Source organism: Petromyzon marinus, chromosome 34, assembly GCF_048934315.1.
Source record: "Petromyzon marinus isolate PM22_M1 ecotype Great Lakes invasive population chromosome 34, UKy_Petmar_22M1.pri1.0, whole genome shotgun sequence".
Taxonomy (NCBI): Eukaryota; Metazoa; Chordata; class Hyperoartia; order Petromyzontiformes; family Petromyzontidae; genus Petromyzon; species Petromyzon marinus.
The window spans coordinates 747708-760792 of NC_133700.1; the positions used below are offsets into that span (position 1 = coordinate 747708).

At 53.4% G+C, this 13085-nt stretch overlaps 1 protein-coding gene across 2 annotated transcripts in view; it reads right to left on the minus strand.

Moving 5' to 3' along the window:
* The window catches only part of LOC116948557 (dnaJ homolog subfamily B member 6-B-like), a 70899-nt gene that overhangs the window by 24390 nt on the left and 33424 nt on the right, over window positions 1–13085 (minus strand). The window contains exons 4-8 of one of the 2 annotated variants that reach the window (XM_032965323.2): window positions 10998–11054; window positions 9402–9515; window positions 8204–8317; window positions 3062–3221; window positions 1851–1921 (exon numbers count right to left, since the gene is read on the minus strand). In XM_032965323.2, coding sequence (XP_032821214.1) covers window positions 1851–1921; window positions 3062–3221; window positions 8204–8317; window positions 9402–9515; window positions 10998–11054 — 516 coding nt within the window. Of the gene's footprint in view, window positions 1–1850; window positions 1922–3061; window positions 3222–8203; window positions 8321–9401; window positions 9516–10997; window positions 11055–13085 lie in introns of both variants that reach the window. The other variant, XM_032965322.2, reaches the window with a different exon arrangement.

The window sequence follows — 13085 nt, forward strand, 5'->3', positions numbered from 1 at the left end:
ATCGTTCTCCCAGTGTACGGACCGTCCCATGCGCCAGCCGAATTCGCGGGGGGGGGTTGGGTTGCGGTTTGTAGCAGCAGGGCAAGGGTCGAGGTCAGGGTTGGGTTTAGGGTTGCAGTTAGCATTCGGGTTACGTGGGAGGTGCGGTGTGGGTTAGAATTGGGGTTGGGGGGGTTGCAAGGGTTGAGGTGAGGGTGGGAGGCACGGCACACGGGGTGGGGGGGGGTCAGGCCACACGGGATGGGGAGGCCACACGGGATGGGGAGGCCCCGTGCGATGCAGCGCTCCCCCCCCCTCCCCCCACGGGGCCGCACGGAGCGACTCTACAGGGCCCACGCACTCGGCGACGACCGCTACTTTGGCCCTCCACCTTTGGCTACGGTTAACAATTGCTGCCTTTAGGTCACAACTACTTTTAGTGACGGCTATTTTTAGGGACCGCTACTTTTAGTTAACGCTGCTGTTTTCAGTGATGGTCAGCGATCTTGACGGCTCGGTATTCCACAGCGAGCTCTCTCGTGGGCCGACAATTGCTTCCGGTGCCGTCGCCGTCACGGGTCAGCCACCTCGGCTGGGGTCGTTGGCCGTCCTTCTATGGCAGCGTTTACGATGGACCAGGTGCCGGTTTAACCCAAGATCGACCGTCTTCGGGGCTTGCCGTCTGTCTACGACCGGCCGCCGTGCGGCTGGGCCGGGGCGACCCCTCTCGGTTGTCGACGGCGTGACGCTTGCGACCGCGGGCAAGGCCACGGGCGCCTCGCTGGCGCCCTGGCGGCCGCTACGCTCACCACGCGCGGGCGAGCGTTGCGAGCGCGGCGGCGGCGGCGGCGGTGGAGGGGTGGCAAGCGTGAGTGGCGGTGTTAATAATGGAGGTGAAACAATTTAAACAATAAATGCACTCGCAAACGTGGAAGGGTGTTTATTAAAGTGACCTCACGCAATACAAAACAAAACAAAAAAATGGTGGCGCCACTTAAAAAAATGACAGTTAGTTTCACAGCTGCACACCCGTGCACACGAAAATTCTGCATAAATAATAACGGCGAGGACACGGGCCGCGTCGCGCACCCGTACGAGGGGAATGCACGAGATTATTGCCCTCGGGTAATAACTTTCACGGTTTTGGAAGATTAACCGCACGCCGAGTGTTAGCCGACGCTTGTAACGAGAGAAATACAAAATGTTTTTGGGTTTTATTATTTAGGTTTTTTTTTTGTACCGAATTGCCTTCCGTATTCCAACGCGCGTGCCGCTCCGCCACCAGACCCGGGGGGTGCGGGGTGGGGGCGGGGGCAGCGTCTGCGCGTGGTTCCACCGACACCGCCACCACGGTGAAAATAAAACACGGAGCTGGCGCCGCCAACCAGGGAGGAGCGGCGCCAGGAGGACAAAACGGAGAAGGAATGTGTGCGAGTGTGTGCGAGTGTGTGCGAGTGTGTGCGAGTGTGCGTGCGAGTGCGCGTGCGAGCGTGCGAGTGTGCGTGCGAGTGCGCGAGCGTGCGAGTGTGCGAGCGTGTGTGCGTGCGAGTGTGTGTGCGAGTGTTGCGAGTGTTGCGAGTGTTGCGAGTGTGCGAGGGCGGCCACGCGTGGCTCAGGGTCGCGGTGCTCGCACAGCCCAGCCCCCCACCCCCATCACAGTCATCTGTACCGTACCCCTGCTCCCGCCACCCCCCACCCCACCCCACCCCATCCCCCCCCCCAACCCCAACCTCGGATGTGCTCCCTAGCCCGAGCGTAGCCCCTATGCCCTCGGCGGCCCCTGGAGGAGGCCGGGCGCTGTGTGCTGCCGTGCTGCTGCTGCTGCTGCAGGCGGGCCCTCTAGTACGTGAGCTTGGCCATCTGCTCCTTACCGTCCACTTTAATGGACTTGATTTGTCCATCCTCCTCCACTTCGATGCGCTCCTGCCCGTTCTCCACGATCCTGCGCCACCGTAGCCGCACGCGGAGGGGGGGGGGGGAGGTTAACCAGGTGGGGGTGGGGGGGGGGGCTCATGGTTACCCAGACACGGGAACGCAGGAGACAGGGAAAACGAGGACGCGCGGCAACTTGGACGCATATCGTGATGACGATGATGATGATCCTTGCCAGTGGTGTGGTATGATGATGGGGTGACGTTGTGATGGGGTGTCTTGACAGCATTGCGATGGTGTGATGTTGCAGGTCGGTGTCATGTGATAATCATGATGGCGTGAAGCTTGTGATGGTGATGTCAGTGATGTTTCTTACTTGCGGGTTACGTGGTGGTGCGATGGCTGTGATGTTGCGATGGTGCTGCATGATGTGATCATGACAATTATATTATGAATGTTCTATACTTGCAGATGATGATGCTGCGACGTTCATGTGATGGTGATGTGTGTCTTGAGTGTGATGGTGACTTGGCATACTTGCGGGAGGTGTGGTGATGGTGTTTTGATGATGCGATGTTGAGCCCATGTCGGTAGTGCAGCATACTTGAGAGGGTGGTCATGTTATGACGTTGTGATGATGGCGACGTGGCATGCTTACAACAGGTGGTCATTAAGTTGTCACGTTGTGATAATGGTGTGGCGTGCTTGCAGATGGTGGGGATGTTGTGAAAATGTCCGAATGTGATGGCGACGGAGTGATGTGGCGACTTCTGGTGTGATGAAGTTGTGATGATGATGCTGTGGTGGTGTGGCGTAGCTGCAGGTGGTGATGATGACGTTGGTATGATGTTATGATGATGTTGTGATGGCATTATGATGTCATTATGTCATAAGATGCTGTGACGTGGTGATGGTGGCGGCGTAGCGTATTTGTGGGTGGTGATGATGCTGCGATGATGTAGTGATGATGTAGTGATGATGTCGTGATGATGTTGTGATGAATACGTTGGTGATGGCGTGGTGATGGTGGCGGCGTGGCATCCTTGCGGGTGGTGATGATGTTGTGATGATGTTGCCATGACGATGTTGTGACGGGACGCAGCGATGGCGGCGGCGGCGAGGGGCTCTTGCGCGTGGTGATGACGTTATGACGATGCTATGACGAGGTGTGATGACGATGTTGTGACAGGACGTGGCGATGGTGGCGTACTTGCGGGTGGTGATCTTATGGCCGTTGATGAAGCGCGTGGACGTGGACACGGAGCGGAAGGAGCCCGCCGGCTGGGGCCGCTGGGCGCCCGAGAACGACGGGAACGGAGAATACTCGTCACCCAGCGCCGCCCCGCCAAACGAGCCAAACCCACTGAAGCCTGCGGCAAACGCGCAGCACACACACACACACAGTATAGTACATATAGCACACACACACAGCACAGTACATACAGCACACACACACAGCACAGTACATACAGCACACACACACAGTACATACAGCACACACACACAGTACATACAGCACACACACACACAGTATAGTACATACAGCACACACACACACACAGTACATACAGCACACACAGTACAGTACATATAGCACACGCACAGTACAGTACATACAGCACACACACACAGTACATACAGCACACACACACAGTACATACACAGCACACACACACAGTACATACACAGCACACAGCATATACACACATAGTGCCTACACAGTACATTCACGATACATATACACAGCACACACACACACAGTACATACAGCACACAGCATATACACACACAGCACCTACACAGTACATTCACGGTACATTCACGGTACATATACACAGCACATATACAATACACACACAGCACACACACAGCACACAGCATATACACACATAGCGCCTACACAGTACATTCACGGTACATATACACAGCACATATACAATACACACAGTACATACAGCACACAGCATATACACACACACACATAGCGCCTACACTGTACATGCACGGTAGATATACAGTGAGGGAAAAAAGTATTTGATCCCCTGCTGATTTTGTACGTTTGCCCACTGACAAAGAAATGATCAGTCTATAATTTTAATGGTAGGATTATTTGCAGTGAGAGACAGAATAACAACAAAAAAAATCCAGAAAAACGCATGTCAAAAATGCTATAAATTGATTTGCATTTTAATGAGGGAAATAAGTATTTGACCCCTCTGCAAAACATGACTTAGTACCTGGTGGCAAAACCCTTTGTTGGCAATCACAGAGGTCTGACGTTTCTTGTAGTTGGCCACCAGGTTTGCACACATCTCAGGAGGGATTTTGCCCCACTCCTCTTTGCAGACCTTCTCCAAGTCATTAAGGTTTCGAGGCTGACGTTTGGCAACTCGAACCTTCAGCTCTCTCCATAGATTTTCTATGGGATTAAGGTCTGGAGACTGGCTAGGCCACTCCAGGACCTTAATGTGCTTCTTCTTGAGCCACTCCTTTGTTGCCTTGGCCGTGTGTTTTGGGTCATTGTCATGCTGGAATACCCATCCACGACCCATTTTCAATACCCTGGCTGAGGGAAGGAGGTTCTCACCCAAGATTTGACGGTACATGGCCCCGTCCATCGTCCCTTTGATGTGGTGAAGTTGTCCTGTCCCCTTAGCAGAAAAACACCCCCAAAGCATAATGTTTCCACCTCCATGTTTGAAGGTGGGGATGGTGTTCTTGGGGTCATAAGCAGCATTCCTCCTCCAAATACGGCAAGTTGAGTTGATGCCAAAGAGCTCCATTTTGGTCTCATCTGACCACAACACTTTCACCCAGTTGTCCTCTGAATCATTCAGATGTTCATTGGCAAACTTCAGACGGGCATGTATATGTGCTTTCTTGAGCAGGGGGACCTTGCGGGCGCTGCAGGATTTCAGTCCTTCACGGCGTAGTGTGTTACCAATTGTTTTCTTGGTGACTATGATCCCAGCTGCCTTGAGATCATTGACAAGATCCTCCCGTGTAGTTCTGGGCTGATTCCTCACCGTTCTCATGATCATTGCAACTCCACGAGGTGAGATCTTGCATGGAGCCCCAGGCCGAGGGAGACTGACAGTTCTTTTGTGTTTCTTCCATTTGGGAATAATCGCACCAACTGTTGTCACCTTCTCACCAAGCTGCTTGGCAATGGTCTTGTAAGCCCATTCCAGCCTTGTGTAGGTCTACAATCTTGTCCCTGACATCCTTGGAGAGCTCTTTGGTCTTGGCCATGGTGGAGAGTTTGGAATCTGATTGATTGATTGCTTCTGTGGACAGGTGTCTTTTATACATGTAACAAGCTGAGATTAGGAGCACTCCCTTTAAGAGTGTGCTCCTAATCTCAGCTCGTTACCTGTATAAAAGACACCTGGGAGCCAGAAATCTTTCTGATTGAGAGGGGGTCAAATACTTATTTCCCTCAATAAAATGCAAATAAATTTATAACATTTTTGACATGCGTTTTTCTGGATTTTCTTGTTGTTATTCTGTCTCTCACTGTTCAAATAAACCTACCATAAAATTATAGACTGATAATTTCTTTGTCAGTGGGCTAACGTACAAAATCAGCAGGGGATCAAATACTTTTTTCCCTCACTGTACACAGCACATATACAATACACACACAGCACATACATGATGCCTACACACAGCACACACACGTACAGTACATACACACAGTACACAGTGCTTACACAGCACACACAGTACGACCACAGCACACACACAGTACAAACACGTTGCCCACAAGGTGCCTACACGCACAGCACACACATACAGCACACACGCACGCACGCACAGTAAATACACATACAGCACACAGCATATACACACATAGCGCCTACACAGTACATATACACAGCACATATACAATACACACACAGCACACACATACAGCACACACGCACGGTATATACATGGTGCCTACACACACGGCACACACGCACGCACAGTACGTGTGGGTGAGTGGTGTGCGGGTGAGGGAGTAATCGAGTGGTGTGTGGTTGAGCGGGTGAGAGAGCGGCATGCAGATGAGCGAGTGAGTGGCGTCGACTCAGCCTTAAATAAGTACCTGTTGCGATGTGTAAACATTAAGAGGGAGACAAAGGCAGCCGAGTTTGGTGTTGTCCACCCACCCCCTCGTCTGCCTCACTGGCCTTCGTAGGTGCTCACTAACAGCACTTGCCTCAAAAGTCTGTTTGGGCTATAAGGGGGATCTTTGTCTTTGCAGTTAAATTAGTGTGGTGTGCGAGGTGCTGGTAACCACTGCACCTGACACTATTCCTACCAAACATCACGGTGGAAACACCCAATTCAGCTTTGCTGGGGGCCCCAGGGGAACAGGCGTCTATGGCTGAGCCAGACTGAACCCCCCTCCACCCCCCCCACCCCCCCAACTTGGGGTTCCTCCAGGAACAGGAAACCACTGCGGTTGGCCACGTGGAATGTCTGAACGCTCGCTGCAGAGGATGGGATGCCATTCCTCTATCGGGAGATGGACCGGTACTGCCTGGAACTCTGATGGAATTCGGGATGTCTGGTGGGCTGGTTCTGGCTCCGGTCAACATAAGGAGTGGACAGTCTTCCACTCGGGGCAGGAAACTGCGAAACAAGGCCAATGGTACCTTCAATAGGCCAGGGTTCTGGGTTGTTCTTTATGCTTTTGGGGTCCCTGACACTGCTCACATTAATTAAGGACCTTCATCATGATGGTGGGCAGGCCCAGATAAAGTTGTGTGGCCGGGAGTCGGAGCCATTCCACGTTCACCTTGAGGTGCAACAGGGATATCTCCTGGCTCCCACATTATTTTACGTATTCTTCAATCACATAGTTCTAGAAACTGTCCATGGGTGTACTGGAGGAATTCCTATCTGGTACAGATACAATGGGAGACTGTTTGATGCCCGGGTTGAGGTCAAGGGACGGATCCCGATTGGTCAACCATGTTACGCAAGCTGATGACGGGTAATTGTTCCTCAATCTGAGGAGTTGGAGGCTCTGCTGCTGAACCTGCCTGGTTTTTTTTGCGCCAAACGCTCCACCCCCTCAACTCCCCATGAATGATGGGGCAGTTACTAAAACTATTTTATTTACCAGGTAAAGCCCACCGAGCTATTATATTTTTTTCAGAAGCTACCTGGCTACAAATGATAGTGCTAACTGGCTTATCATGTGGAAATTTATAGCAGACAAATACTCAAAATGAATGTTTCTAAAAGTGGAGGGAAAAGCTGGAGGACCCGGATAAAAATCCACGTGGCCATGGGGAGAACATCCAAACCCCAAATATACAGGATCGAATCCACGACCTCCTGCATACCAGGTGAGGGAGATAACATCTCACCACCGCGGCAACCAAGTCGGAGGCTGTGGAGAGAGCGTAGACGTTTTTGTACCTGGGTAGTGTGCTTATGACCTGCTCTGGTTTGGCAGCAGAAGTTTCATTCCAAATCAGTGGAAAGCCAGGATATTTTTATCAGCTACATAACGCGGTGTTAGAAGCTACCTGGTCTGTCAGTCCACACGAACCTCCGGGTCTTTTCGGCCAGAGTTATGCGCTCCCTTCTCTATGCCTGCGAAATGTGGACCTCTCAGAGGCAACACATCTGTCCCAGTGTGAAACATTCAGGATGGCATGCCTATGATCCATCCTGGGTTTAATCAGACTGAATTGTGTGAGGAGCTCATAGATGCTTGAGATCTGAATATATTTCCACTGGTGAGCCCCTCTGGCAGGCGAGACTGTATTGGCTGGGTCATGTGGCCCGCATGCCCAGTCGCCGAATGCCTAAACAGCTTCTGTTGGGCTGGATAGAGGGGGCTAAATGGGCACGGCACGGACTAGAGAAGAGATGTACTTATGCAGGACACGGGGATGTGGAGCTAACTGGACTTGCCGATGACTGGTACCTCTATGGAAGAGGCTCGTCAAGGATGCTACTGGGCAGATGGAGGCAGTCGCCCTCCATCAACAGCGTAGGGCACAGGAGTGACGCTCTCAACAACGAGCGGAGTGCCGGGCGACTAAAGAGCAGCAAGTTGGCACAGTGGGGAGGACAGGTGGCTTAACAGCCAGTCATCTCAGTCAGTCGACCCGTGGCACCCGCGTCTGGGTCTTCGACCTCCTTCCAGTGGGCCTTGGACACATTAGGTGACCTCAAAGTGCAGCGAGCATGGCACAAGCGCCGTCGTGACATCACCCCCACTTAGTGGTGAATGGCGGTTATTGGTGTTGATCATGTTGTTGTGCGAGTGAGTGGATTGCAGATGAGTGGGTGAGCGAGTGGCGTGCAGGGGTGAGCGAGGGGTGAGCGGGTGGCTGGGCGCGCTCACCGGAGTCGAAGGAGGTGGAGGAGGTGGTGTGGAAGGCTCCGAACGAGGGAAAGGAGAAGAATCCGTGGCTGCGGCTGCGCTCCTGTCCCCGCAAGCGCGGAGCGTCGTGGAAGTCTTCTGTGGGGGCGGGGGGGGGGGGGCATGCGCCCACGCGAGGAGGGGATGAAGGGGGAGAGGGAGCGCGGGGAGAGCGTCACAGCGGGAGATTTAATCAGAGCTGAGATGCCATCCCCTTCCTCTTCTCGGGCTACAAGCGACGTCAGTCAGCGGATTAGCTTTCACCGTCGCGGGCTTCTGATCCGCACTGTGCTCCACACCACCCTCGTCACCTCATCAAACTATGAACGAGACTATTTTTCAAATGTGGAGGGAAAAACCGGAGGCCCTGGAGAAAAATTAACGTAATCACAGGGAGAGAGGAGACGCAAATTCCCAATATACAGCAGGCGTCAGGATAGAACCCACAAGCTCCTGTATACCTGGCTATGGAGTTAACATGTCCCAACCGTGACGCCCAATCAACAGGCTCCATGTTTCTCACGAAGACCTCCTGATCAATGCCACCTTCTGCTACCCCCCACCCACGCCTCGCTAGTACAGCGGCCCCAGGCACGATTACATCCCGAGACGTACAATTATTATTATTATTAAAGTTCCCGCGGTGCACTGCCTCGCAGGCCCAATCTAAACGGCCGCTTCAAACTCCTGCCACGCAACTCAACACCGTGCGTCTCTACGCAGAGCGGCGTATAATCGTGACGGAGGAGGCCCGGAGCCACCACGGCAGCGGCAGCGTTTGGGAGTTGAGCGCCACGTTTCACGCTCGCGCTCAGTCTGTCGTCGTTTACAAACACCGCCACGGCAGCGCGAACGCATCGCTCTTTCGGCGAGACCAACAACGGTCGCCGAGCGCCGATAAAACCGAGCGCCGATAAAACCGAGCGCCCCTCGCCGCCCCCCCGCGGCTCCCCGCGTGCCCGCTGGCTCCTGCGTCCCCCGCGTCCACCCGTCCCCACGCCTCCCCGCAGACCCCGCACGTTCCAGAGGCCCCCCCACGTCCCAGCGGGCCCCCCACGTCCCTGCTGGCCAGCGCATGATGGCGATGGCCATCTAGCCGCCGTGTGGAGTGCCGTGCCAGGCCGGGGGCGACCCCCACGGCCGACGCTTCGGCCGCACCGCGCCGGGGCGCGCCGCTCACCGTAGAATTCGGCGAAGGGATCGCGGCCGCCGAAGAACTCTCGGAAGACGTCATCCGGGTTTCGGAACGTGAAGTGGAATCCGCCCATGTTGGGGCTGGCTGACCCACCGCCCCCTGCACACACACACACACGGGCATCGTCAGCATCGTCATCAGTATGGTCAGCAGCATCAGCAGGATCCAATCACAAATCACTTCCACCTCTCCTGAGCCAGGGTCACGCCATCACAGCGGGGGGTGGTATTGGCGTCGCAGACGCGGTCAATGAGTGAATCAGAATGTTTATTTATACTGAAGGGTTGTGCGTGACAGGAGTGTGGTGTGTGGTGAGTGTGTACGTGAGTGGTGTGTGGTGAGTGTGTAGCCGAGTGCGGTGTGTGGTGAGTGTGTAGCCGAGTGTGGTGTGTGGTGTGTACATGAGTGCGGTGTGTGATGAGTGTGTACATGAGTGCGGTGTGTGGTAAGTGTGTACGTGAGTGGTGTGTGGTGAGTGTGTACATGAGTGTGGTGTGTGGTGAGTGTGTACGTGTGCGGTGTGTGGTGAGTGTGTACATGAGTGTGGTGTGTGGTGAGTGTGTACATGAGTGTGGTGTGTGGTGAGTGTGTACGTGTGCGGTGTGTGGTGAGTGTGTACATGAGTGTGGTGTGGTGAGTGTGTACGTGAGTGGTGTGTGGTGAGTGTGTAGGTGAGTGCGGTGTGTGGTGAGTGTGTAGGTGAGTGCAGTGTGTGGCGAGTGTGTAGGTGAGTGCGGTGTGTGGTGAGTGTGTAGGTGAGTGCGGTGTGTGGTGAGTGTGTAGGTGAGTGCGGTGTGTGGTGAGTGTGTAGGTGAGTGCAGTGTGTGGCGAGTGTGTAGGTGAGTGCGGTGTGTGGTGAGTGTGTAGGTGAGTGCAGTGTGTGGTGAGTGTATAGGTGAGTGCGGTGTGTGGCGAGTGTTTAGCCGAGTGAGGTGTGTGGTGAGTGTGTAGGTGAGTGAGGTGTGTGGCGAGTGTGTAGCCGAGTGCGGTGTGTGGTGAGTGTGTAGGCGAGTTCAGTGTGTGGTGAGTGTGTAGCTGAATGCGGTATGTGGTGAGTGTGTAGACGAGTGCGGTGCGTGGTGAGTGCGGTGTGTGGTGAGTGTGTAGGTGAGTGCGGTGCGTGGTGAGTGCGGTGTGTGGTGAGTGTGTAGGTGAGTGGTGTATGGTGAGTGTGTAGCCGAGTGCGGTGTGTGGTGAGAGTGTAGGTGAGTGTGGTGTGTGTGTTGGTGAGTGCGGTGTGTGGTGAGTGTGTAGGTGAGTGCGGTGCGTGGTTGAGTGCGGTGTGTGGTGAGTGTGTAGGTGAGTGGTGTATGGTGAGTGTGTAGACGAGTGCGGTGTGTGGTGAGTGTGTAGGTGAGTGTGGTGTGTGGTGAGTGTGTAGGTGAGTGTGGTGTGTGGTGAGTGTGTAGGTGAGTGCGGTGTGTGGTGAGTGTGTAGGTGAGTGCGGTGCGTGGCGAGTGCGGTGTGTGGTGAGTGTGTAGGTGAGTGCGGTGTGTGGTGAGTGTGTAGGTGAGTGCGGTGCGTGGCGAGTGCGGTGGTGTGGCGAGCGTTGGTCCGTAGAGGGCGGCTGTGGCTGCTCACCGAGTCTGGCCGTGAGCCCTGCCTTGCCGTAGCGGTCGTACGTCTCCCTCTTGCTCTCTGCAACACCACAGGGACGCCACCGCGGTCAGCATCGGCCACGACCCCACATCATCGCAGCATCGCTCACGCTCACAATCGCTTCCCTAGCACAGCCTCGCTCACCGAGTCTCAAAGCTACAGGAGGGTTATCGCCAGCTGTCCCGCAGTAGGGGGCGATGATTGCCATGTAGGCGGCATCCGAGCAATTCCGCGGTGTTGTTTTAAAAAAAAATTTGGACAGTAACACAAGGACAGGCGAAGGCCTGCTCTTGCGAATGACGTCAAAGGATCTTTAACCTCCACTGCAAAAAAGCAGAGGGCGCACAGTGTCGTTGCTATTACTACGACTAACACGGTTTCCTACGCTCGCAGAATTAACCAGGGCGGCCGCTGGGTTGGAGCCGCGAAGCTCCGCAACATGCGGCCCGCGCGCCGCCGCTGGGGGCCATGTCACCGCCCCCCAACGAGAAACAACGAACATCTGAATCGGCGGGCCACCGTTTCGCTTGCACTTAAAAACCTCCGCCACCACCGCCGAACAAATTCAACTGGCAGAAGGCGCCGTGTTGGCCCGGTGGGATGCGTGAACGAAAACCTCGTGGCATTTCAGGTGCAGGGGGCCGGATGAATGTGAAGGGTGCGAGTCGGGCTCAACTTGAGCGTGGGAGGGGACGGGCGCTCGCGGCGAGTGCCAGCGTCCGCTCTAAACGCAGTGCGAGAGGCCCATGGTAAACCCACAGTGGCTCGGGTGCAGCCGACAGGGGTCCTCCCCTTCAGACTCACGGAGGCTTCCCCTCTGGTCACTCACGGAGGCTTCCCCCAGCGAGTGACCAGGAGTAATCCACGGTTCGTAAAGCGCTTTTTGGGCGAGGCCACGTGTAACGACCCGTCTCAATTTTGTCCCCGTTGATGAAAATTTTTGAAAAATTATTGACCTACCAAAATTAGCAGTTTCCTGTCCACCAACAATCTACTAACATCTAAAACAACCTGGGTTCTGAAGAAAATGCAGCACCACATCTGCTGCATTAGACTCTCTGAATCGCATTTACAGTAGCCTTGATAATAAGCAGTACTGTGCCTGTCTTTTTCTAGACCTGTCCAAAGCTTTTGATACAGTAGACCACAACACGCTGCTTAGTAAACTAAGTTGCCTCGGTTTTTCCGAAAACGCAGTAAAATGGTCATAAAATTACCTCTTTTCTCGCACACAAACTGTATTCACAGATGGTTGGAGGTCAAACAGTGTTAAGATAACAAAAGGGGTTCCCCACAGGGTTCCATCCTCAGCCCCCTTTTGTTCTCTCTTTATGTCAATGACTTGGGCACTGACCTGGATCATTCCAGGGTAAATCTTTTTGCAGATGACACGATACTGATTACTGCTGGCCGCTCTCCGGATGACGTGAATGCTAAGCTACAGGGTGATTTCAACAAACTACAACATCAGCTAGTTGCTCTTAAACTAGTCCTGAATAACTCCAAATTCAAGGTGCTATGCTTCTCACCAGGACTAAAGCAGGAAGTTATTTTTCCCCAATTACATTCCTTAAATAATTATCAAATAGAGCAAGTCAAGATCTATAAGTATCTTGGGGTCATCCTGGATTCAAAACTGAATTTTGAAGATCACATTGATTATATTGGTAAAAAGACAAAAATAAAAATTGGTTTTCTGTATCGACACAAGCACTGCTTCCCCCCAATGTTCCGTTTGGAATTGATAAGAGCTACCATACTGCCTCTACTTGACTACTGTGACATCGTGTATAAATCAGCCCCAAGTACTGTACTGAAGAAGCTTGATTCCATCTATCACTCGGCCTTAAGATTTACATTGAACTGCCCATATAGGACTCACCACTCTGATCTCTACATTGGGTCAAACTTAACATCTCTTAATGTGCGACGGCTTGTGCACCAGATCTTATTTATTAACGATGTACTTACAAAAAAATCCACAGACTACCTGCTGGATCTCCTCTCTGTTTCAAAGAACAAATTTGACCTCAGGTCTTCGCTCATTTACCAGCTTCACATTCCCTATTG